Genomic DNA, 27,932 nt, shown 5'->3' on the forward strand with positions numbered 1-27,932 from the left:
TCATACATTTTGTACAACATAAAAATCTAATGTTGTTTTATGTACAACAGGTGGCACGCGAACAGCTTATGCTAATTGCTATATTGTATTTTATACTTTAGTGGTAGTTACAGTGGAGCTTGGCCATATTTTATTAGTAACTAGCTGACCCGGCAGACTTCGTAGTGCCTCAATCGATAAATAAAAGACCTACATTTTTGTATAAAATAAACTAAAACAAACAAAAGGAATCCGTCCGATGGAGGACACATCAAAGGAAAAACAAAATTGTTGTTTTTATTTAATTCCGAGTATTTTCATATTTATCTACCTTTTAAACCTTCCCTGGACTTCCACAACTCATTCAAGACCAAAATTAGCCAAATCGGTCCAGCTATTCTCGAGTTTTAGCGAGACTAACGAACAACAATTCATTTTTATATAAGTATACAGATTTTGGACCATTAAATATGTAGTACTTATTTACATCATTTTCATCGGGAAAGTATATTGAAATTATTCATTTAAGAAAGTTAGTACCTGCTCAACGAATGAACCTTGGCTTAATCGTTCGAACATCTCACTCCCTGATCTCAAAGATGATGAAGATATTGAACGAGAGCGGAGAGCGTTGTCGGTTAGAGCAAACATGATAGCTCGCAGGTTTGCACGGTGTTCACTTAAAGTCAAGGTCACCCTCTTTAGGGCCTACTGTACTAACTTTTACACGTGTAGCTTGTGGGCTGGATATACTCAAAGATCGTACAACGCTCTCCGTGTTCAATATAATAACGCGCTTAGGGTGCTGGTGGTGCTGCCCCGCTTTTGTAGCGCATCAGGGATGTTTGCAGACGCGCACATAGATTGTTTTTACGCTACCATGCGTAAGAGGTGTGCATCTCTGGTAAGCAGAGTGAGGGCCAGCTCCAACAGTATCCTGAGCATGATCGCAAGCAGGCTGGACTGTGTATACATGGGTCGCTGTGGTGTCATCTCCCATGGCATGTTACGACAGTAATTCATTGTGTTGTAAATATAACTACTAAAATAGGTCTAAGTCTTATTAACAATTTATATGAGTCATGGTTACTTGCAATAAAAACATTAATATTATTATTATTATTATTATAACGCCATACACGCTCCCTAACTGCTTATGAATTCCGGTAGCCACTTAAAATCAAGCACATACTCATACAAAACCATTACAAAAAATAAAAATAAACTTCAAAATTAAAGATCACTCACCAAACCAAGAAGCTTGATTTTCATCCAATGATACTCCTTCCTTCGCGTAGAGTACCTCCGGTACCACCATAGTTACGAAGCTGATCGACATACCCAGGCCAATTAGCAAGAAATCTAATGCCAGACATGCTACCACCTGAAATACATTAATTATTTTTACAATCCCATCTGACAAAGCAATATAACATTTGGTTCTTAATTAAATTAAAAATATATATTTTCTAATTTAAAGGAGCTAATATCGAATTACATTAATGGAGTATAGCCAGAGGATCTCACAGAATAATTTAGAACTTATATCTCAAGGTGGGTGGCGCATTTACGTTGTAGATGTCTATGGGCTCCATCAGGTGGGCTGTGAGCTCCTCCACCCATCTAAGCAATAAAAAAAATAAAAAAAAACTTAAAATCACTCTCTCGTCCACGAAGGCGATTTTTTAAATATTTAGATGATATAGAAACAGTATATATTAATTTTTAGATCGATTCTCGATTTAGAAATGACCTTTTGAAGCTACTCAAATATTTTGGCACGGTCGTGCTTAGCAAAAATATATAAAAAAGTTCCGGTACTGGAGTCCCAATTACATCAAAGTTTCAGACCAAGGAAATGCGTAAACTGTATTGCACTCAAATATATCGATTCAAAGTCTGAATTCGTTGAGGTCAATGCTGTTGTATCCATTGAAAAAAAAAAGTAGGTATTTTCTATTAACTCTTCCAAAAACGGAAGAATGGAAAATGAAATGGAATTATATGAACCGGCAAAACACTAATTATTATCAAAGTTTGAAATTACTTTTTACGTTACTTTGTACGGGTTCCTGGTTATAACAACCCTGTAATTATAAACTGTGTAATTTAAAACTTAATTTCATTATTATATTATCACAGTATTCATCTTTCTTTAATTATTGTTAAAAAAATCAACAAAACTCTTTCAGATAAGTCCACATACCTACATATGTCTTGGTTTCATTCATTCTTAAACAAATTAGCTTGTATCAATTTATTGACTTAAATTAACTTAATTAGTAAGAATTGATTAAAATTTTCATTCATGTATCACTCTGATTTCATAAAGTTTTAGTATCATCAAGAACATTCTGGAACATTTTCACTTATTCCAGTAGCTTCAAGGGCGGATTCATGATTCATTTTAAGGATCATTTCTCCCTACTGCCATATCTTTTTACTGGTGCTAGGACTTCGGGTGAATCCGCACGGGTAGGTACCACCGCCCCGCCTATTTCTGCCGTGAAGAAGTAATGCGTTTCGGTTTGAAGGGTGGGGCAGCCGTTGTAACTATACTGAGACCTTAGAACTCATTCCTCAGGGTGGGTGGCGACATTTACGTTGTAGATGTCTATGGGCTCCAGTAACCACTTAACACCAGGTGGGCTGTGAGATCGTCCAACTATATAAACAATAAAAAAAATCTCCCTCAAACATACCTTGCAACATCTATTTAGGAACCAGTCGAGGTAAAAAACAATCTGCAATGTATGGTTGTGGCTGGCAATAAAACTACATACCTCATTATGATGGTACGTCATTTATAAAAAGCAATAATTTTTAACGCGACATTCGTTTTACTCTTTTTCCACATACCTCAAAACAAATATTTTTCTGATCCGGTTGCATTCTATTTCTGAATGTCTTTTCGCATTAAAATGTTATGATAAAAAATATCAAAAGCAGCCCAGATGTCGAATAAATATCTAATAAATGCATTTTATATTAATATGACTATTAATTTATATTTTAAAAATTTTATGATTAATATCTTTTTATTATATAATTTATGTAACAAGTTTTATGATAGTTTCAATAGTAATGATGATAGTTTATGATAGGATAACAATAGCCATGATAGATTAAATAATAGACGAGTCTTGAAGTTTCATTAACAACATAAAAATTACATTTTCGTTGAATAAGTAGTAGCTTTGTTATTCTGATTTAGATATTATTAGACCTCATGTCTGCGTGTCTCACGTTAAAGCGCTATTAACACTAAACATACCATAACAGGTCAAATGACCCATTTTGAACTTTTGCTTTGAAAATGTACGTATTATCTTATTGCTTTTGAACATTTGACTTCAGGACTTTTTCTTACCAATTAATCTACAGTTATAATACTATTTTTTGTTTTGTTTTGTTTATTTTGAGTAATACATGTCGTATACCGTTATCTACCCGCTATGGTAGAAATAGGTACCAGTAAGTGTTGGTATGATTAGTGTTAATGTGTGTCAAAATATTTAAATTTGGTAATATACAACGAATGTAACACAAAAGTCTGTAACAATTTACTTATTTTCACTAAATTTCTTCAGTGTATACTTTTTTGTGTCTATCTACTGCTAGTCAACCTCTACCTCAAGGGTTTGGGTAGCTTCACCGAATGTGCAAGCAAGCTCACAGAGCTCTGAGACCCGGGTGGACCTCGGCGACTTAGCTAACATCTGCCCTAGCAAGAGCAGTGCTACCATCGAATCGGAATCGCGACTCACTGGCAAGATCCGGCGAGAAATTTAAGTGTTAGCGTTTTTTCTGGCTACTGGCATGGATTTTGGCAGATCTGTTCGAACGCAAATAATTCGTAACTAACTCTATTGCCTTTTTATATAGTGCGGTAACAATCAATCATCATGCTGACAGATTCATATTTGTTGACAAATTATGATCAAAACATTTATATTATTAAAATGATTGTAATATTATTGTTTGGTCATTTATAACGTTAATGTCCCTATTCAAAGTTTATTGAAACAATAAATGCAAATCAATCACTTTATCTTGCACATGATATAGTTTCAATAACAACTCTTTTACCAGCCAACATAATCGATATATAAAAAAATACGCATTTAAATAAGCTGCAATATCCACCCACCATTATATCACTGTCTTTGAGCGTGGCGGAAGCCAAAACGAGATTAATCTTTTAATTTTATTTTATATATTTTTTGGCATTTATTTTATTAATTATGTATTTATTTAAATAATTGTGTTATTAAGTTAAGTGCTTCGATAGAATCCGAAGCACCGAGTTTATTCTGCTATGTATATTTATTCTGTTCAATAAAGTACTTTCGGTTACTTTATCCAATGATCAATGGTATTATTTTATTGGTCAATTAAAACTATAGACTACACCAAGGTCCAGTTCAAAGAATGTAGGTCAGATTTTGTTGGACAATGATTTCAGTGACATGAATTATCATTTCGATACATTACGTTACTTGGAATATTTTTACGTTGTATCAACACAATTGACATTTCAAACTCATTCTTGTCTGGGCGTCTAAAGATTAACATGTCAAATGATTACCAAGGTCAAAAGATATCACAAAGTTAATGACCTCGATACGTTAGTTACTAGTCTCTACTGCACTTTATAATGGCTGATCCACCTTTTTTTTCCTACCTAAGCTGAGCCTTGAGAGGCTATTTATTTCAACCTTTAACTAGTAGGTGAGCTCACGGAGCTCAAACCTGACGATGTTGCTAACACGAACTCTAGGAAAAGCCGTGCTTCGCAGAATCTACCACAGGATCGGAAACGCGACCCACTGAGAAGTTCCGGCGAGAAACTTAGTGGGCTGTGTCTGTGGGTTAATTCACTCGCCAAGCCCTTCGTCGCAAGCGACAGGCTTGAGGAGTACGATGACGGGTGCTTGGGGTACCTAAAAGCACCGTTAGTGGATCGGGAGGATCCGAAATGACGTGTTTTAGGCGACGTCGGCTGCTTTCCATTCTGTACGTAGGATCGGGAACGTAGGATAGAAAATATTAGAGAAAAAACAAAAAAAAAAAGCTCGCTGAGTTTGTTTCGCCGGTTCTTCTCAGGACTGTGGCTTTTTTTGGAACCGGTGGTAGAGTTAACATTGTTATTTGTATTTTGACATTCAACAAGTGTGTCATACTGACATCTAAGTTGAAATAAATGATTTTGAATTTGAATTTGAATATTAAAAATTAGTTGATGATGCCAATTGCTATAAGTATAGGTATTAATTATTATTATTACATGTAATATGTTCCCTGCATATTTTATAATAATGTGTTCTTAATTAAATATATATTCCAACATTCCTTTTGTTCGTAAAACATTTCGACCGACATATAAGAGCACAGTTAAAAATCGAAAATTTACTATTTTTTCGATTGTCGACATAACGTTGTGCAACACTTACGAAATTGACCAAATCAAGACATCAAACAACGGTCCAGCAATTATTAAACAAGTTCGTGTGTGTATAATTTAATGGTTGTGTAGGCCAGCCTATTTTTTGTTAAGATTTTAGTTTTGTAATAATGATAAAATTTCCATGGTTCAAGTTCATTGTTGCTGTGTGTAAATTGGAGAGTCTATTACTTTTTAATACTTGCCATCTATTTCTGTTTTTTTAAGTGTTTTATTAAACTTTTTGTTACTATTTCTACACGTTGACGGATTTAAGCATTCGCCGCCAGCTAACTAGAGGCAATGCCGAGTAAATAATGGATAAATATGGATAAATATTCCAATTCCCTCATTCGATAAATGCAGGCATAAAACGTAATCAAACATACATAAGTAATATACATAAAAGCAACCCACATAATCAACACATGATATATTTGGCAAATCATTTGCATCTCGCTCATAAATCTTTTTAGACTAGTTTGACGCTTTTTTTTGGACTAATTAAATTATAATGCCATAATTACATTACGGAAACGGAATTTTTCCGTTCAAATAAATAAGTTTGAGTCGTAAAGTTAGTCATGATTTACGACATCGAAAGCTATAATATTTGGTGAGGCCTTAAGTTTCCTTTTGATGTTCTATGTTGTTGTTCACATCACATGTTAGGAAATAGGAAGATTGGTAACGAATTGTTTTAAACATTTCACGGTTCACATTCTAATGCTATCATTTTAGATCCAGACCCCGTACAACAGTAGAAGTTTTGTTTATAATAAAATAGTATAGTTTAAAGAAATTACAATATTCTAAAAAAAAACTATTTAGGCAGACACACAGCCTATCTGATATTAAGTGTTTACCTATAGACATCATACCGTGTTTTTAGAAAGAAGACGATCGCACGTCACCCACGATGAGTGTCTAAGTGAGCTAATGGACATCAGCATACCAGGACCCGGCCTTGCGTCAATCTACCACACAGAAATCCTTTCGATTTCTTTCCTACACCCACCCATGTGAGATCATAATACTGCTCTATCACTAGTAGACTAGCAATCGCAGAATGCTAATATAATACTCATAAAAATTCGCCGATTCTCCGGTTCCTAGCCCACCTTAGACGCCCACGAGAAGAGATTGATGATTCTATTATAAGCGTGTACAGTTCAAGTTCAGGAGCATAATGTTCTGACACTCGGTTTATAAAACTCTGCCGCAATCTGTTATATAGTAGAAACTAGCAACCCGCCCTCTCTTCGCTTCGGAAACAGTAATTTATTATTGAACTATTTAATGGATGTTATTATACATATAAACCTTCCTCTTTAATGACTCCATCTATTAAAAAAAACCGCATCAAAATCCGTTGCGTAGTTTTAAAGATTTAAGCATACATAGGGATATAGGGACAGAGAAAGCGACTTTGTTTTATACTATGTAGTGATAATAAGCTAAGGGTTATGAATAAAAGTAGAACATACATTTGAAGGGTAAGCATATAAACAAAAAATTATCTCATACCTGTGACAGCACGATTCTGGTCCGACCGATGTTCCTTTTCTCATTATTCGCCATTTTAAAAACACAGAGTTCACTGTTTGATACGAGGCACTGACTGTTCTCAATGATCACAATAGTATGTATTACTTCAATAGATTTAATCTTTCTGAATGCATTGACTGCCTGTTCTGACTTAAAAGGATATTGTTAAACTGTTTTATTTAAAATGTCACGTTGTTGCAGCATCGTACAAATAAGTTCTAGTTTTTTTAAGTCCTCACCAATTATACACTAATGTCAAATAGCCGTGTATTGCATTCTAACATGTTACCGTCGCTAGTGAAATTATTGTCAGCGTGAATCGAGTATTTTAAACTTAATAAAAATTAGTTAATAGCTACTATTATACTAATTAATTTATTGCTTTCGGAATTTCAAAATCGGCATGAATCAACATAATTGTTTCTAACATAATTTGAAACGCGGTAAAAACTATTGACTTAACAAAATGAATGAAGCCGTCAAAACGAGATTTGCAACAGTAGTTATTAATAATCTATTATTTTGATGTATTTTTAATAGAATAATGATTTCTTCGGTTTATGTTTATGTATTTTGGTTTTGGCCCTGGTCGCCGCATACGACTTGACGGTCTTCATGGCCCTGCCTATGACCAAGGCAGGGTCCCGAAGACCGCCCTCCTCCTCTTCTGTCGTCCGCCCGTCCAGCGAGGCGACAGACATCGACGCCGATGACGGCGCCGGTGATGGTGCGCCCTTCCCCCGAGCGGGTCTCCCTTTAGGGGGCGGCGTCTCCTCCGCGGCAGAGGCCGAATCGGAGACTACCACCACTTTCTCCGGTGGGGCATCCGTGTCAGAGGACAACGTTTGCCCCCCCTCCCCTTCGCGGGAAGAAACTCCCCTTGACTTTCTCTTCCGCCTAACTTTCCCTTTCGGGCCAGCCGCCTCGCAGTCGCTGACGAGCGCAGAGCGCGTCGAGCCAGCGCTGGCACACCTCGGTTCGACGGGTTTTCCGCTGCCCGTCGCACAGCCCCCTTCATCGTGGCATGCTTTGCCCCCCCCAGAATACGTGGGGCAGCATGCTCCCACCGAAGTGGAAGCACGGAGGAATTCTCCACCTAGAGTGGTACCCTCCTGGGGTAATGTTTTTTGTAAGTTTGCCATCATTCATTTAGTTCCTTTGTTATTTAGCCAGGGGTCGGTCCCCTGGGACGGCCCTCACGACTGGACACCCTCCAGCCACTCATCCCATCACCGGGCACGTCACAGGCTTAGGATTAGGGCATTTTTTATAGAGGTTTGTATCCTCGCGGCCCCTACTAGGCAGCGGCCCCCGCCCCCCACCAAGTGGGGATTACGGTATGGGACAACCCTTGGAACTAGACTCCCTCCAGCCATTCATCCCATCGTCAGGTGTCAAAAACTTGGGATTGGGGCATTTTTTATAGAGGTTCGCATCCTCACGGCTCCTGCTAGGCAGCAGCCCCCATCCCCTACTCGGTAGGGATTGCGGTGTGCTTCTTCGAAGCCACGTTGGTAAACCGGTACCCCCCTTTGGGGGGCCTTCCCCTGTAGCCGCCAAGAGGCAGCCGGGGACATGGCAACCAGCAACCGGAAGGGAGTGCCCTCCGGTTCACTTCTCATCCACGTGGGGTCTACCATTACTGACAGACCCACACGTCTGACCACGGTGTGGCCACGCCGGCGTACCGGTACCCTCCTCTGGAGGGCCTTCCTGTTTAGCAGCCAAAGAGCTGCCGGGGACATGGCCTAGCATTCAAGAGGGCTCCAGAAGGGAGCCATCTCCCGCTTCACGCACCCTTTGTCCAGCAAAGGTGGGAAAACGGGAACACGGTGTGCAGTCCTCTTTGTTCGCGGCACCCCTGTGCAGACAACGCTGCTCCACGGTATCGGGGTGCACGCTTAAGCCCCACCGCCGCGACAAGGCGAGACCACGTTCGGTGGGGAACTAGTGCTGCTTAGTGAATCTTTGTAAACGCCTGACTTCCAAAGTTGCAATTATCAATTTTCTGCCAAAGACGTAACGACCAAAATTGGCCAGCTAGAAATTAGTGTGTTTTTGCATTTTGTAGAGTATGCAAAAATGAGCCTATTATAGATAAAAACGTATTTAGTGATTTTTTGCAGTTAATGAGCAATAAGCCGACGATATATTTGTTTTAGGTTTATTTTGTATGGTGGCAACTATTTTTGACCGATTCAAAAAAGTAGTAGGTAATATTTTTTTACATTGCCGCTATTGCGACAAATATGTAATAAAAAATAAAATTTAATAAAGTAAAAAAAAAAAATGAAATAAGAAACAGTTTTCCACGTATTCTTTATACAGAAGTAATTAAAACAGTAATATAGGTTTAATTACCTTTAAACAGATCCAGCTTGTTATAAAGCTGTCTTTTAGAAGTCATTTTTATATGAGCGGTTTCTTTTTTACAAATATAATGTAATCTTACATCAATGAATTTTTCTATAATCAGCTTAATTAGGCTTATTTTATGGCTATGTTCGTTTCCCCCAGAAAACAAATCCTTTTCAACCTAAGCGCTTAAAATATGTACACATATAAAGTTTTTATCATACTTTTGTTTGTATTGATTTGCCATCACCATTGAAGGATTATTCTAAAATTTTTATAAGGGTTTTATTATATTTTTCTTCTTTTTCTTTCGCGACAATATATTATATCCATTCTGCACAGCGAAAAGAGGTTACTAGGAAATCTACAAACAAAAACAACGTTATAAAATAACAACACTACCCCATGCATTCCCTGTTCAAGAATAGGTGATATTTGATGCAATAGTTCTATTATTGGTCGAAGGTTATACTTAAGAAAGAAGTCGTCAGGCAACATAGTTGAAACTGCGACTCACGGTAGATGTCGATTAATGTTAGGTATTTTACGAATAAATATAATAATTAACTAATAAAAGCCAGTTATGCCAACACTAATATTAATAGAAGATAACAATTGTAGAGTTTGTAGTTCATGTGTGTCATAAGCTCAATAAAAAAATTATGTAGAATAAATAATATCTTATTTATTTATGTTATCATTAAATTAAGTTACCCAAAGTTAAATTTTTACGAATGAAATTGTCGTTCTTTATCAAAAACAACAAAAGCTTCAGAGCGACTCTACGAAATACAGGCCGTGACTTAAGCTCATCTTATTACTGTTCATTCTAAATTCGAATTATTAATTTAACATTTCTTTATTTTTTTGCGTGCCTAAATATTTTTGACGTACAAAAAAAATCAATAATAAAAACATTTTTATTTGAAAAGAATCGCTAAATATATGAAAATAAAATCTACATCGTTAAAACCTCTTTCATTAGGCATTAGTAGGGGAAGAAAATGTCATTGCACTGACAGTTAAAATAATGGAGTGTGCTTGCTATTAAAAATTACGTTTTAAACTGAAGGAACATACATTTTAAGAACCAACTTTAAACTTTGTTTGTAATCAAATAAAAAAAATTGTATTACCTAAGTCTTTTCATTATTAACTACACGTGAAATCACCAGCGTTACATTTGACATTTGAATGAAACACTTTGCAAGCGTTAAATTTGACATTTGAATGAAGCGCTGCATTTTCCCGGAACAAGATGGAACCAGTCCTATAGCAACGCTTTTGGCAGCTTTTCGGGTTAAAGATATTCTTTATTCTCAAAAGAATTACATAAATTCACTTAAATGAGAACATTAAAATAGTTATAATTAATTCAGATCGTGCAGTACATGACAATAATTTATAGTAACAACATGCGGTGCTATGACAATTATTTAACAAAAACTATAAAGATTATTTTCTTCAAATGTATAAACAGGGTAGATTACCACAGAAGCGAGGTAAGTACTACGATCGCCTCAACCAGCCGCCGCGCCGCTCAGTGGCGGGTAGATATTGGCGCCACAAAGAGCTAGTTCGCATGGATGCGGCATTGGTATGGTTGGATGCGGCTTTTACTATGCGTATACGTCGTTTTCATGTAAGCAACCGTAGGTGAAAAATCTGAATATGGTAATCTATTTTTATTCAGCGCCTACGTAGAAACTATACCAAATTTAAAGCATCTAAGACGGATAGCTTCGGTGACGAATTAGTTATATTTTCCTTTTTAAATATATAGAAAATCATATAGATCTTATAATATTATGTCATTGTCGTCTCGTCGTCTCGCGCGCCGCCTGCTGTATATCGTAGTACAGACAGGAAAATACAATGAAGATCTGGATTGTTTTTTTTTTTATTGCTTAGATGGGTGGACGAGCTCACAGCCCACCTGGTGTTAAGTGGTTACTGGAGCCCATAGACGTCTAAAACGTAAATGCGCCACTCAACTTGAGACATAAGTTCTAAGGTCTCAAGTATAGTTACAACGGCTGCCCTACCCTTCAAACCAAAACGCATTACTGCTTCACGGCATAAATAGGCAGGGTGGTGATACCTACCCGCGCGGATTCACAAGAGGTCCTACCACCAGTTATTGGAATTTTGGAATTTATATTAAAACTCATAATTACAACGGCCAAATTACCGAGGTATTGGCTGCGGTATACCGACGCTGGACACAGTCCTTAAGTCGAGAACAGACACCCGTCGGCTGTCGGTCGGTCGAGGCATACTGCGCATCATCTGGTGTAAGCCAAGTAGAGGGATCGGTCGGGGGAGGGATATAAGTTCTAAGATCTCAGTATAGTTACAACGGCTGCCCAGCCCTTCAAGCCGAAATGCATTACTGCTTCATGGCAGAAATAGGCAGGGTGGTGGTACCTACCCGTGCGGACTCACAAGAGGTCCTACCACGAGTAATTACGCAAATTATAATTTTGCCGGTTTGATTTTTATTACACGATGCTATAGCTTCACCGTGGAAGTCAATCGTGAACATTTGTTGAGTACGTATTTCATTAGAAAAATTGGTACCCGCCTGCGGGATTCGAACACCGATGCATCGCTAGATACGAATACACCGGACGTCTTATCCTTTAGGCCACGACGACTTCGAAAGTCCCTCCCGAGACCATGTCCTGTGGGATTTTCCCGAGGATGAAATCCCATCCTATTATCAGAACGGGTACCAGCGAAGGCGGATTTTGGGTGCGCACTATGCGGAACTTGGGTTTCGTGGAGTTGGAGTGGTGGAGCTCGGTTTGGTTTAGTGGGTAGAAGAGGAGGACCTCGGTCTTCCTCTTCTTCTCTGGAGGTGCCAGAGTCCGACATAGCCCGGTCTGTTACCCGCCTGAAGTGGTAGCTGGAAATGAACTCCCTAGCGTCAAAAAAAAACAAACAAAGGACTAGTTACTAGACTAGCTTTGATGAGTAGAACAATAATACAAAATATATATAATATATAAAAGCAAATTCTCTCAGGTTGGGCCCGTGAGCTCACCTACCCTTGCCGCGCGTAGCTAGAATAGCCTCTGCGACTACCAGCAAAAAAAGATCGGGTATAGAAATATTGACGTTCGATCTTGATGACCAAAGTCATGGATGAAGGTATACGTATGATAATATTCCTTAAGCCAATATAATACGAAGGCAGTTGAGCCTGTCCAAATCGCGGCCGGCTTCTCAAATTTGTGCGACCCTAAAAGGTAAAAATAGGGCGCTGCAAATTAATAATATAATCTTATCTAAAAATATTAGTTTCTACTATAAATAAATAAATTATTTTTAATGAACAAAGTTTTATAAGATTCAGTTACTAGAACTTTTTTGGCGCTAATTCAGTCGTAATTTGATCCGTAATGTTCGACAGCCCTGATTTAAGCTATCACGTGTCTTTCTGCTTTAGAACAGTACCAAAACAACCTGTAGAATAAAAATAGAACATATCAAAGAACGTTATACTAAAAACTAATAATTAAATCTTAAACAGAAGTATTTTAAGTTAAATCTTAATATATTAAGTTGCTGGAAAACTCCGTTTGAACTTTAGTGAATTATCAACATAATTTAAGTCGTGGGACGATAATAAAAAAATCTAAGCTAGTTTCCTTAAGCGGAACGCACCCATTATCAAAAAATTAAGAGTGTGGAAGAGAATAACGTCGTTGTTAATCCAATACTCATTAAGTACAAGAAGCATGGTTACTTCTTTTTAAATGAAAATTTGGTTAGGAACCAGTCATGATAATGTTGGAATCTCCAAAGAATACCTAGAGCAGGTGAACCGTGAGTTCGTCCACGGGTCAAAGTAATAAAAAAACTACTACCCCAGCATGGTATGCTCATGAACCCCCCGGTGAAGGTCATGTGACGACCTGAGGGGATCAGTACTCTAGTGCGCTGCCAAGGACTAGTAACACTACCATCGTGAAAAAGAGCAACCGGTTGGCAGCGTTTCGCGTCCCATCCTGGCAGGCTAGTTCTGGTCCAGTGGGGTATTCCGGGACACCATTGACGTTCTAGAGCCTTCATTCTTCACCTCGAAGGCTCCGTCGGCCGGGCGTCTTCTGGTTCCAGTTTTGACCGCGTCAACCCCCTTACTCTACCCGGGCTCTGACCACTGGGGGATCGGACGCTTGGGCGAGAGTGCAGGGATGTCTTTTAGAGGGTTTTTTTTCCACAGGAGAAAAACGCCGGATCCCCACCCGCACCGTAGGTAGGGTATGTGGGAGTCGAACCTCACTAAAAACTCCTGCCGCTCACAGCCGGCGCCCTACCTCGGACCGGGCGGGAACCCAGTCGGAGCTATTGAGACGGCGGGACAGGGTTTACGCAGAGCATATTACATCCATCCAGCCGTCCCCCCCACGCCGGACCGGCGGCCGCTAGCGTCTTTTAGGGGATAGGCAAATTCCATACATTGGGACCGAGGTCTGCTCTCAACATTTGCGAACCAGTCCCACATACCCCGTGCGCACCCTAGGCGTAGACATCGTAAGAGGCTCGGCCAACGGCCCAAAAAAAATGGCATGCTCATGAATATTGCACATAGCTGAAATTAGGCGAATTCCTTCCCCCCAAACAAAAGAGTCAAAATATATATGGGCAAAAACGACTTTCAAATCTAAGTTTCTATGAATATAAATTCCGAACGATTAAAGCCCGACAGATCGTTTTGCTCGTCTAAAAACTTTTAAAAATGTTCCGTCTGATACTACATAAAGCCACATTTTCATTACATTAAAGATTTTACTTAACGTTTTAGTCTGCTTGCTCGTTTTGAATGTAAATGTAAAACTTAGCAATAAAATGTTTTAGTTTTATAAAAAAAAAATGTTAATTTATAATACTAATAATATTAAGGCAGTCGAGAACCCAAAATGTCGACTCTAATGGCTGCCTTTTAACAACATTTTTTATTAAACGCATTTGAAAAGTATTTGATTAAAACATCGTTAAATATGAATTAAAAAATATAACACTTATGTAACTGCACTTACAGTAACGATATATGATTGACGTAACTAAATTAAATAATTGTCGGTATCTTTCAATCAAAATCAAAAATTAGTTTCAAAAAAAGTTTTTATATTATGTGTGTCGTGAATATCTGAGCTCATAATCACAACGTCAATGCCGCCATTTTGAAACATACTTAAGGTGGAAGTCTTTATTGAATTTATGGCGACTATCTCTGAAACCGGAACACACGACTGATTTTTTTAGCGTTAAAGTGGCTTAAATATTAATTGTATTTTTTTTATTGCCTTTGTAGGCGGACGAGCGTACGGCCCACCTGATGGTAAGGGGTTACCATCGCCCGTGGACTTCAGCAATGCCAGGAACAGATCCAAGCCGCTGCCTACCGGTAGGTATTATTATGGTAGGTATTATTATGAAAGTAAGTAAGTTAACTATGGGAAGAATTATAAAGTTTATTATCTATGGCAACTGGTAAGTGGTTTGATTTGAGAATCCTTCGGGGACTATTTATAGGTGCCTTCGTTCTTCTGAAGTTTTTCTGTAAAACGTTCTTAATTTGAATATAAAAGGATAAATTCTAAAATAGATTTTAAATTGAGACTGTTTGAGTTGAGAATATACCTACCTACATTAAATACCGAACAAGACTTATTTCATAAAACTGCTTAGTTGATTTCAAATTCGTTTTTAATGAATCGATAAACAAATAAACTCCCATTAAACAAGGCAAATCGCTTTTAATTTTGATTAATCAAACCCACAGATTACTAAAATTAACATGACTTGTTTTCGAAATAAAATGTGTGTACGCAAATTCGTGACCTAAGAATGAATTTATTCAAAATCAGTGATGCTAATGATCCAATTAAAGGGTCCAGTTAACATGATGTTGACCTCACATTCGTACAGGAAATATCTTATAACTAACTTTAAAATCACCTTTTTTTTATAAACTTAAACATTTATGAATAACTCGTAAACGTTTATCGATTATGTAATTATTTTGTAATTTTCGGATAAATTACACTTACACATGATGAAGTTACAAGAGATCAGAAGTATTACATCATAATACGTAAATTACCAGCGGTACCAATTGATATTGCATATTATATTGTTTACTCGCTATGCAAATCATCCTTTTTCCCCCACCTAATCGTTGGTAGCTTACAGATGTTCGAATCAGTAGGTGAGCTCACGGGCTCGACCTGAGAGAATTGCTGATACTAGGCCAAGCAAGAGCAGTGCTACGCTGAATCTAATACCGGACCAGAATCGCGACCCACTGAGAAGATCCAGCGAGAAAATCAGGACAGTGACTGGTGCTTGAAGAGCCTAAAAGCACCGAGAGTGGATTCGGAGGATCCGACAAGACATGTTTTGGGCGATGGTGGCTTTAGGCAAATCATCCGTTAGTTTTTAATATTACTATAGCTGAACAGAGGAGTTCAAAAGTCAAATAGATTTTAAACGCTAACTTACTTACACTCTAGATGTGCCATCAATAATATTCTATTGTGGCTGACACATCATTTAGGTCAGTGCTTCCCAACATTTTTGCTTCCTTATTTTTTACTACCTTTGCTGATAGCCTTGAAAGGCTATATCAGCGTTACCCTAGCGTGTAGGTGAGCTTTCGGGGCTGAAACCGGAGGTGTTGCTAACACTGGCTCTAGCAAGAGCAGAGCTTCTCAGAATCTACAACCGGATCGGAAACGCGACCCACTGAGAAGATCCGGCGAGAAACTCAGTGGGCTGTATCTATGGGTTAGTTCGCTCATCGAGCCCTTCGTCGCAAGCGACGGGTTCGGCGAGGACGGTTACCGGTGCTAAAGGTACCTAAAAGTACCGTTAATGAATCGGAAGAACCAGTAATGACGTGTTTAGGGCGACGTTTTCCTTCCCTTTCCCCTTTTTTTAATGAATTAGTTATGTATTCCCGCCCTGATAAATCCATACCAACTCCTTCACCAACATATCATTTCATATTTATTCGACGGTCACAGTCTAGCTAGCACCTCACTAAGTTGTTAGGTAGAAGGTTCTCTTTCTCTCTCTCTCTCTCTCTCTCCCCTCTCTCACTCTCTCTCAAGTTGCTTCTGCTTTGACTTTTAATATAGTACGTCAAAGTCAAATATGTACACGCCTTTAGAATACATTTTGTTACAAAAAACAAAATCCTTGAATAATTTAAAGATAATAACTTTCGTCGTAGTCAAAAAAACATGAATATTAATTACCGTTAACCTTTAGTGAAATAGGTTTTCTTATCTTGAGCTGACAAGAACAGCTTTTAAGAGTAACGTAACTTTTATTATTGGACAGCTTAAAGCATAGAACAAAATTATTATTGAATCACATGTACAATCCAAAGGTTCTTAGGATTGGTTTTATGAAATTGTACAAAGATTGAGTGAAAAAGAAGACAGAAAATCTTTAAAATATTGATATGCTTTCTAATTTTAAAATATGTGTTATTTACGTAAAAAGCTATTTTTCATTCTAATAATGAAAATCAGATTTTCAATCTTAATCTAGTAAATTTGTATACAATGCATTCGTTTAGAATAAAGTTTGTATATTTTATAATAAATCATAATCAAGTTTGATTAAAATATCAAATTGTTCAAACAAGCGAATCTATTTTATTAATAGTTTAATAATGAGCATTGATTGATATACACATAATATGTATAAAGTTGTTTAATCTTAATAAGCTTCTACTAAACAAATGAATAAAAATGTATTTATTTAGTGACTCGTAAATACATGGAAACTTTTGGTATTAGAATTATGTTACGGTCGTAAAAATTCTTTGGTTCACGTTATAAACTTATTGGCCGAAAGAGGTCATACAAGTCTTGGTACATATACATATGTGTTGATATAATATTTGTAGGGTGCGGTGTGAGTTTGTTAGTTAAAGATAATGTTACTTAAAAATGTTTATTGTTAAAATATAGAGAAAATAAATTAAATGTTAATGTTATGAATGCACCCGGGTGACGCGGTTGTTGATCGTGCACTGACGATTTGTGGAAATGAAGTTAACGCATCACGCGAATATGCTGACAAAGGTGTTCGGTAATATATCACCGAACATATTCCGGGGCAACAAAATAGAGTATAGTTTAATGAAGTAATTGTTAGTAAATAAATGATTACGGCTTACAAGAGGATGAAAGACAAACAAAAATTAAATTAAAATGTTAGTATAATAAAATTTAAGAACTTAGGGTCCATATAGGGTTTCTTGGTATTGGAGAGCACGCTTTGTTTGACACTTTGGCATAAATGTTCACATCACCAGGCGGAGGGTCCACCACAGAAGGTCGCGCATTAAACCCTGCCTTAGCACTATTTACATTTTCACATTCACTATACTGTTGAAGCTCGGTTATGTTACAGGCATCGCTGATGCATAATGACATGAAAAATATTAATGCCATCACCATACACGATAGTCTTCCACGTCTTGATTGTTTTTGCTTGTGTTTTGTAGGTTGAGGAGAACAATCATTTTGTTTTTTCTTATAGTCAGAATTGTCCACTTGCTCAGCTGATTCAATGGGCAATTTAGACAGTTTGACGACAGGTCGTTGTATAATAATGCCATTTTTTGTTTTGAGTGATACCACCCTGACATAGCCGTCGTTGCCGGGAAACACTTCTATGACTCTACCCATGAGCCATTTTCCAGCCGGAAGATTGTCTTCATGAATAACTACCATATCTCCAATCTTCATGTTTGTTTGTGGCTTCACCCACTTCTGCGGCATTGTTAATTGTGTTAAATAGTTTGTCTTCCAATTATGCCAAATCTGTTTGAATATGCTGTTGGTCAAATGCCATCTAGTTCTAGCGTCCTCTTTTGTTTCTATAACGGTTACCCCCACCCTTCCATTTAAGAAATGTGCTGGTGACAGGTAATCCAAGTCTTCTATGTTTTCTGTTAAAGAACACAAAGGCCTAGAGCTAAGACAGGCCTCCAGTTGTGCTAAGATAGTGCAATACTCTTCAAACGTTAACTTTTGTTCTCCTACGCCTCTTTTTAAATGCCACTTCAAGCTCTGCACGGCTCGTTCCCACAGGCCTCCTGCACTCGGCCAAGAGGGTGCGTTGAAATGCCATTCAATGTTCATTTCTGCAACTTCAGCCAAAAGACTGTCACTAAAGACTTGGCATAAAGTATCATATTCTTCCTGTAGCATTCGGTTGGCTCCAACGAAGTTCGTGCTCCCCTTCGGGGCGCCATCCTTCTGAGTGAAGCCAAGAATGCTGAGCTCGTTAAGTCAGAAACTAAGTCCAAATATACCGCCTTCGTAACCAAACAAACGTATACGACAATGTATCCTTTTGTTGTTTTCACACCTCTTCCTTTGTGGATCTTGACATCAACAAAACCAGTATAATCTACACCAGTATGGTAGAATGGCGCAGCCTGGTTGACTCTAGCAGCAGGAAGATCACCCATTAGCTGGTACAACTTCTTTGTTTCATATCTACGACATGTTACACAATTCCTTAACTGTTTCTTGGTTGTATTGTATCCTCTAGTTATCCAGTATTGTTGTCTGAGTGTTGTTAAGGTAAGTCGAGGCCCTCCATGAAATGTTAACTCATGTGCTTCGTTTATTAATAATTCGGCTAAACTACCCTTGTTAGGAATTATTTTGGGATGTTTCATTTCAGCACTCATGTTCGCGTTCTTTAGTCGACCTCCAACACGTAGGACACCGTCTTGATCGATGAACGGTTTTAAATTTAATAATTTACTGTTCGACGCAACTTGTTCATTTTTGTTTAGTTTTTCTATATCGGACCTAAACTCCGTTCTTGGAATATGTTTTATAATAGCTGATTTGGCATTTTGCAGTTCTTGTAAAGTTAGGTACGACGGTAATTGTTTACGCTGCACAATAGGTGTCAATGCACATCGTATCCATGCTAATACGCGAACAATTTTTAGAAATGTGCTAAATTGTTGTAATAAATAATCAATAACATATTGTTTGTTTTCATGTTGTAAAACGTGAACTAACTTCTTGTTTTTTGTTTCTTCTTCTTTTTTATATATTAATTGTTCCTGTTCTCTTTTAAATATTTTTAGCCATGACGGTCCGTTCCACCATAAAGCATGGTTTACCAACTGATCGCCAGTAAGTCCTCGGCTTGCAGCGTCAGCGGGGTTCTCGCTTGATTTTACGTATCTCCAGGTTTCAGCTGGAATTATTGATGTTATAGCAGTAACTCTATTAACAACGAACGATTTCCAGCGGTTTGGCTCTCCATTCAACGTCCGTCTGGTGTAGTGGTAAGTGACATGGTCACTACACTAGGGGGTCGCGGGTTCGAATCCCGCCAAGGGAAGATATTTGTATGATAAATATAAATGTCTTTTCCAGGGTTATGGATGTATATTAAATATATGTATGTGTATAATAAAAATCTTACATTTATTTCCGATATCTGGTACCTGTAACACAAGTTCTTTACGAACTTATCACGGGACCAGTTAACGTGGCGTGATTGTTAGTCAAATATTTATTATATTATTATTACATTTTAAAAAAAAATTAAAAAAAAAAAAATTCAGCCAACCTAAAACGACCATCGAATCACACCAGCAGTAGAGCTCGAATCGACAATTTAAACTTGCTTTGATGAGCTTAATGAGCTTAGAAAGCAAATGAGCCCCACAAAGTTCAATCGTTATGTTCTGTAGGTTTTTAGACCGAGCGTACACCACACAAGCGTAGGCAGCAGTGGACGCATCACAAAATCCATGTAATTCAATAATATTATTCTCTTCTGATGAGATCCACCTGGGTATGGTACAATTGTTGATGTTATCGATGTCTGTCGTCAATCTTGACCACTCAATCTGAACATCTTCAGGCACTAAATCGTCCCACATCAGATCTTTCTTCCATAGTCTTTGGAATAGTAATTTTAGTTTTGTTGAAAGCGGTGTTAACCAGCCGAGTGGATCAAACGATTTAGATATTTCTGATAGTAAATTGCGTTTGGTAAGTTTTGTTGTAGACTTCAAGAAGTTGCATTTAAAGGTAAAGTGATCTTCTTTCGGATTCCAACGTAAGCCTAATGTTTTCGAAGTGTCGTCCGCCTTAAAGTAAAAAGTTGTTTTATTGTTACATTCTTGTGTTTGTTCGAGAAGTTGATGTTTGTTTGATGACCATTTTCTGAGATTAAATCCGCCCGACTTCAAGGGCTCCTTTAAATCTGATATCAATTTTTTACCTTTCTCTATAGAATAGCACCCGTGCAAAAGGTCGTCCATGTAAAAGGATCCCTCTAAGACTGTTGCCGCTTCCGGGTATTTGTCTCGTTCATCTAATTCCAGTTGTTTTAACGTCATCATTGCTAGAAAGGGTGCTGCTTTTGTTCCGTAAGTGACTGTTGTTAGTTGGAATGACTGTATCGGTTGTTTTGGTGACTGTCTCCATACGATTTTCTGAAGTTGTTGATCATCGCTATTTATTAAAATTTGTCGATACATTTTCTCAATGTCAGCGGTAAATGCATACGGAAACTGTCTCCATTGTAATAAGAGAACCTCTAAATTCTTTTGTAGATTAGGTCCTTTATGCATAATGTCATTTAAACTCCATTTAGAAGATGTTGAAGCTGACCCATTGAACACGACTCTTAAGCTTGATGATGAAGATTCTTCACGTAAAATACCGTGATGAGGCATATAGCATTCTTGTTTTATGTTTTTGTTGTTTTCTGGGATCATATATCCTAATTCAGCATATTCGTTCATAAATGTTTTGTATTTTAGTGCCAAATCCTTCTGCTTATTAAACTTATGTTCTAATTTTTTCAGTTGAGCAATCGCCATTGGTTTCGATTTACCTAAATTATGTTTTAAATTCTGCTTTAGAGGCAATCTCACTTCATATCGACCATTTTCGATGCGTTTTGTTGTTGAGCAGTAAAAGTCTATACATTCCTGATCTTCTACTGAAATATTCGTCGATTCGTTGATTTCTTCCACCTCCCAAAATTTATGTATGTCTTCCACGTTATTCAGAGCCACATTACAATGATAAGTTTTAATACTTCCGCATAAAAACCATCCTAACTGTGATTGTTGAGCCATGGGTTGTTGTAAGTTTTCTCCTTTAATCACTCCTCCCAGAATAATGTTAGCGTAGATATCCGCACCGAACAGTAGATCGATTTTTTTTTTCCACAGGAGAAAATCGCCGGATCCCCACCCGCGCGGCAGGTGGGGTATGTGGGAGTTGAACCTCACTAAAAACTCCTGCCGCTCACAACCGGCATCCTACCTCGGACCGGAGCCCAGTCGGGGCTATTGAGACGGCGGGACAGGGTTGACGCAGAGCACATTACATCCATCCCACCGTCCCACGGACGCCGGACCGGCGGCCTCCAGCGACACGACCACCGGTTCCCTCATTCAGCGGGCCGAGAACCCACCTTGATGGCGCCGTGTTACACCTTCCCCCAGAGCGGTCGGGGGAACGCGGTCTACCATCACCCGGCTTCCTACTGCGGGTGAGCGTGCAAAGCACGCCACCCCACGTCTGGGTCTCTCCCCGCACAAAACGGGTGGGACCCCTAGCTCTTAGGGGGCCAGGTCACGGATACGACCCCGGTCCCGACCCCCTGCTCGGCGGTGGCGGGTTTCTGCGTAGTAAGGAGAGCTTTGCCTCACTCGCCCCGCCGCCTCCTTCTGCGAGATGGTGCACTCGCAGAAGTCGAGCATAGCCTTCCAGGACTCATCGCCGCCAAGCATCGATGCCACGACGCCAGGCAGCGACAAGTCAGGTCCTATCTTTGCGACCAGGACACGGCGCTGCACCTCCCAAGCGGGGCAGACAGCGAGCGTATGCTCCGCCGTGTCCAGGTCGTGTCCACAATGGTGGAACAGTAGATCGATTGGCCGACTCTTGTAAAACTCGGGATCAGCTAAATTGATATTATTCAAGTATGACCACGCAGGCTTAGGAAATGTTTTGTTTGGTAAACTTTTTATTAAATTGTTCATAATGAGCGCCTCTAGTTTGAAATTGAAGTCATTGTTAATTGAGGAGCATTCTATTATTATTTTTCCTTTGCAGCTGTTTTCGTTTTGGCCTACACCAAATATCACCCCTTTGCATCTTTAACGCTTTAATCCCAATGCTTGGGCTGCAGCTTCGGTTATCAAATATATTTGCGAGCCTTGATCTAACAAAGCTCGCATGTTATAATAGGTTCCATCAGCCGATTTCACCTTTACCAAATCAGTAGCTAATAAAACTTCTGAACTCTCATTTAGCGAAGCATTAGAGGTTTTTGAAACATTCTCATTTCGTGTTATGCGTTGTTTCGCAATGTTTTGTTCAGTTGATACCGGAGCTGACAAGTTCATGTATTTCGTAAATGCTTCGTGTAATATAGTGTTATGCGGAGCTAAGCATTTCCGACAAGTTAATGTTGAAGTGCATGGATTTCCATTATGACTAAAAAGACAATTGATACAAAGTTTCAATTTGTTTGCAGTTTTGAGTTTCTGTTCGTCATTCATCATAATAAGTAATTCTTGCAATTATAAAGTCCATGTTGTTTATTGCACAGTGAACATTTGAAATACGACACATGCATTGATTTCGCAATCGGTCTATTTCCATCAATTTGTTTAATAAAATTGTTTGACTTGTTAAATGGATTATAATTATTTTTTCGAATGTTAGAAAATGCCTGAGGATAATTTGTTTGACTTAGAGGCCTTTGAGGTACTATTTCTTGTTTTCGACGCGATGCTTCAAGACTAAAAAATTTTGTTTCCAAAAATTCCAGAAATTCTTTCAAAATTGGTAGTTCTCTGCAGTTCTTCAACGACTGTATATAATCCGTGTAGGTCTCGGAGTCTAATTTTTGACCTAGTATATGAACGATTATAGGGTCCCATGATGTTATATTAACCCGTAAGTTTTTTATGGCATTAAGGCATTCCTGAGTGGTATCATGCATGCGTTTAATTTGTTGTAAGGATTGTTGTTGCATACTTGGGAGTCCCAACAAAATGTTTATGTGAGATGAGAAGATTAACTTTTTGTTGTCGTATCGATGATTTAAAATATCCCAACATACCAAATAATTATCGCTACTTATTTGAAGGTGTTGTATAAGCTTTTCAGCATCTCCTCTTATTTTACTTTTCAGGTGTTGCATTTTTTGGCTGTTAGATAGAGATGGATTGTTGTGAACAGCTTCCGTGAATAAATCTTTGAAAGAAACCCACTGATTATAATTTTCACTGAAGACAGGTATTTCCAATTGTGGAGTAGCATTCGATCTATGAGCTACCGACCACATCTTTGTGTTCAATGTTTTCTTGAGAGTATTAAATTTCTTCTCGTATCTATCGTACATGGTGGCGTATGTTTCATTTTCTCCGTCCATCTCGGATTCGATTTCCCAGTGAAGGCTATCGATAGCAGCCCACCGTTCGTGTAGTGTTTTTAAAGAGTCTTCAAATTCCCATTTATCAGCAATCAAATCTACGTCTATGTTTGATGTTGTTCGTATAAAGGCTTTAAAATTAGCATATTGTCTTTTTAAGAAATCATCCAATTTACTGTTTGTGCCTTGGTTTCTTTTCATTTGTTCAACCTGTTGGCTTTGTCCACTGGTTCTTGTTTCTTCATTTATTTGTTTTGACTTCGCTACTGCTGGCGTCCTGGAACGGGCACCGGCTTCCTCCCCTTCTTGAAGAATGCCTACTTGTTCTACTAGTCGCTGATACTGCTCGTTAATCATATTCTTGGTTGCCTCATACATTTGAAATATTTTTTCATACTGTTGTTCGATGAAGTAAGGATGAGTCTTACTTATTTCGGTTTGTATACGGTCATGGTTAAATTGGCATTCTTGCCAGTAGCTCTCTAAAGTACTCAACCTTCTCTTAAAATAATCTGTCTTTCTATCCGCACTATCCTTTTTTATGTTGATGCTAAATTTGACAATGTTGTCATAAATCATGGATTGAATTTCAATGAGTTCTGCCATGTTGTATGTTTGTTATGTATTACTGAAGAATAATAAGAAATTTTATTACTTGATAATCCTGTTGTCAGCTTACGAAACTCAGCCTCCTGTTCTTCGACACCAAAGTTCTTGTTATGTTATAGTTCTCACACCACACACGCTCACAATAAATGTTACGCTAGTTCAAAACCTCATTCGACGGGAACACTTTTTAACGGAATTCAGAGAGCCTTGCGCGTCGGGCAAGGCTCTCACGAAGGACCAAAATGTCGGCTTCAAGAAGGCTCGAAGGACCAAAATGTAGGGTGCGGTGTGAGTTTGTTAGTTAAAGATAATGTTACTTAAAAATGTTTATTGTTAAAATATAGAGAAAATAAATTAAATGTTAATGTTATGAATGCACCCGGGTGACGCGGTTGTTGATCGTGCACTGACGATTTGTGGAAACGAAGTTAACGCGTCACGCGAATTATGCTGACAAAGGTGTTCGGTAATATATCACCGAACAATATTTCTAATATAAATCTAACCTAAATAAAAATAAAAAAATAAATGTAAAATTTTTTCCGTGTTTACACATGATAATCCCTTTGTGTTGAGGCTTATAATATATGTAGTTCCTACAATCAACCTACGCCTAGATGATGTGTTTCGGTTTGAAGGGTGGAGTAGCAGTTGTAACTATACTGAGACCTTAGACTTATATCTCGAGGTGAGTGGCGGCATTAACGTTGTAGATGTCTATGGGCTCTGGTAACCACTTAACACTAGGTGGGATGTGAGCTCGTCTAACCATATAGGCAATAAATGAAAAATTAATAAATAAAAATAGAGTCAGCTTGCTTGACCTAGTTCCCCACAAAGCAATAAAAAAACAAATGAATCTATTTTCAGAATAATTGTTAAATTATTAATCGCGAAGCTTGACATGGTTCAACTACGAAAATAAAATAATTCATTAATTCATAAACTATTAACAACTTACCACACTAAATCTATGTCTCAAAGTTATGACAGCTTCATACAATGCATCCCAATGCAAAAACTCGACATTTTAATTTAATATTTCTCCGACTAACGCCCAATTGACATGTACAAATGTATGGTTTGTTGATGATTGTGTTCGACTCTACTTTTTTTAATTCTTAACAGCAGCACTTAACAGCAATTTTTAAATAATAAAAATTCTGATGACTCTTCGATTTTTTCTGTAGTAGTAATATGAACATTCTAGTTTCCATTTGTAAGCTTTTTTTAGTTATTACTAATGCAAGTCGGTCATGCTTCACGGTGACTATCGCGAATTTTATAAAAAACAACGATATTTTTATAGCAACATATTTTTAAAACTACCAGAGCGTCATATTTAACTTTTATTTATTTATTGCCTTTGTAGGCAGACGAGCATACGGCCCACCTGATGGTGAGTGGTTACCGTCGCCCATGGACTTCAGGAATGCCAAGGGCAGAGCCAAGCCGCTGCCTACTGCAAAACTTTACTTACTTAACTTACTTACTTAACTTACTAAACTTAACTTTACTAAGACAGAGACATTCTCTAGAACACCAACACGAGTTTAACAATTAATAGGACAAACAAACATTGGTTTTTACAATTACATTGTTTAGATCGGTCGACTAGTTCCAGGGTCAACGTCGCCCTAAACACGTTATTACGGATCCTCCCGATCTATTAACGGTGCTTTTAGGTACCACAAGCACCGGTCACCGTCCTCGCCGAATCCGCCGCTTGCGACAAAGGACTCGACGAGTGAATTAACCCATAGACTCAACCCTCTGAGTATCTCGCCGGATATTCTCAGTGGGTCGCGTTTCCGATCCTGTGGTAGATTCAGCGAAGCACTACGCTTGTTAGGGCCAGTGTTAGCAACACTCTCGGTTTGAGCCCCGTGAGCGCACCTACACGTCAAGGCGAAGCTGAAATAGCCTCTCAAGGCTATCAGCATAGATAGGAGAAAAATAAAAGAGTTGTAGGCCTATATAGTGTAAAACCGTTATTAGGCCCATGGGAAGCACAATCCCCCATCAAAGCCACCCACCTTGATCTGCGCGTTATAAATCATTAACATTTTTCGAAATACACTTCAGTTTGTTTATCAATGTATGTAAATAGATATATTTTGTTGAACGAACGAAATATCATTTTTTTTTTCTTACATGGGTGGACGTATTCACGGCCCACCTGGTGTTAAGTGGTTAAGAATTTAATAATAATAGAACTGCACGAAGTGTTTTTTTCCTATTTTCAATGTATTTAAATGGTTTTATGAGATTACTATTACCGAATTACTGAAAATAATCTTCTGTAATTTTTAAATTACTTTTAAATTTTATAGGATTTAGTGTGTAACCTTTCTAAGCACTTGTGAAGAATAAATTCATTTTTGTTTTTTTTTTGTTTTTGTAGATAGAGTCGAGCTTTCCTTGTCATGTATGGTACCTGGTAACATATGGTCAGTGTAGCCCATGGACATCACAATGTAAGCTCTGCCTCCTGCCTTGAAACATAGTTGAAGTTTTTCTCAGATTTTTATTATTATTATTAAACATAAGTTTCTATTATTTTATTGTGCAAATCCAAGAAGATGGTTCATTGGAAGTTTACGTTATTGGAAATTAATGAAATCAGATGTTTGAACAGTAGTACCTATATTTTAAATTGAGAATTATCGTGTAGAAGAACTAAAGTTATTACTTGAATGAGTCGATAAGAGTTTACATCTCAAATTCGTGAAAATCCGCTGATTCCCATTCTACTCAGTAAGTTATTACACAATATTTTTTATTTCGCGTTTCCTCTTGCTTTCGTAGCTCAATTTTTTTTAAGCCGTAACAATCAATCCATTAAGAAACCAATATTGAAAATTAGTTTTTTTTTTTTTAACACCGTTACAAAAATCATCTTATTACAAAGTTCATTGTACCCGCGAAAATCCCAGTAGTATTTTCGGGCTTTTTAATTTTCTTACCACTTCACTTTAAAATTATAAACTGTGGTAAAATATGGTTTAGATAGTTTCGCACTGACTTGTAGAACCGGGAGCGTCCGAACTCCGTACCACATACAAGAGACAAAGCTCACGGAAGACTGAGCCGCATAGGAGGCTCAATAGTAATTTGACCACGCATACGAATTAAAAAAAAAAACCTATTCACATTCATAAATCGGCCAGTAATTTATTCGATCATCACAATGCCGTTTCGATAAATCGTGATATTGTTTAAAATTCGAATCCAAATTTGTAGATGATTAGAAATTTTAAATAGTTCATCTATTATTCACAATTCGAAAATTCTAAATGCTAAATTTCAAATTTTATTTTTTTCACATGACTTGATTAATTATGAACGATTTCAAAGAAAAAATACTAAAGTTTTAAGTAAAATTTCTTAGGTTAATTTAAGTTTAGTAGACCACTTAATTTTAATTAAATTCAAGAAAATGTCATGATATACGTAATTCTATTATAGACTGATTGTGTGTGTGTCACACAAGTTTAAATGTGTGCTGTGTGTGTGTCTAGATTCTCGAATA

At 37.8% G+C, this 27,932-nt stretch overlaps 1 protein-coding gene across 6 annotated transcripts in view; it reads right to left on the reverse strand.

Annotated features, from left to right (window-relative positions):
• LOC101742075 (facilitated trehalose transporter Tret1) overlaps nucleotides 1–27,491 on the reverse strand; it is a 60,970-nt gene extending 33,479 nt beyond the window's left edge. Inside the window, exons 1-3 of one of the 6 annotated variants that reach the window (XM_004931346.5) lie at nucleotides 27,367–27,491; nucleotides 6,950–7,120; nucleotides 1,228–1,363 (exon numbers count right to left, since the gene is read on the reverse strand). In XM_004931346.5, the coding sequence (XP_004931403.2) occupies nucleotides 1,228–1,363; nucleotides 6,950–7,003 (190 nt within the window). In that variant the 5' untranslated portion in view covers nucleotides 7,004–7,120; nucleotides 27,367–27,491. Of the gene's footprint in view, nucleotides 1–1,227; nucleotides 1,364–6,949; nucleotides 7,304–17,351; nucleotides 17,376–24,446; nucleotides 24,885–27,092 lie in introns of those variants that run through there. The other 5 variants (XM_062669371.1, XM_062669372.1, XM_062669373.1 and 2 more) reach the window with 5 other exon arrangements.
• Nucleotides 27,492–27,932: the final 441 nt, after the last annotated feature.

Source organism: Bombyx mori, chromosome 7 (assembly GCF_030269925.1).
Source record: "Bombyx mori chromosome 7, ASM3026992v2".
In the NCBI taxonomy this organism is placed as follows: Eukaryota; Metazoa; Arthropoda; class Insecta; order Lepidoptera; family Bombycidae; genus Bombyx; species Bombyx mori.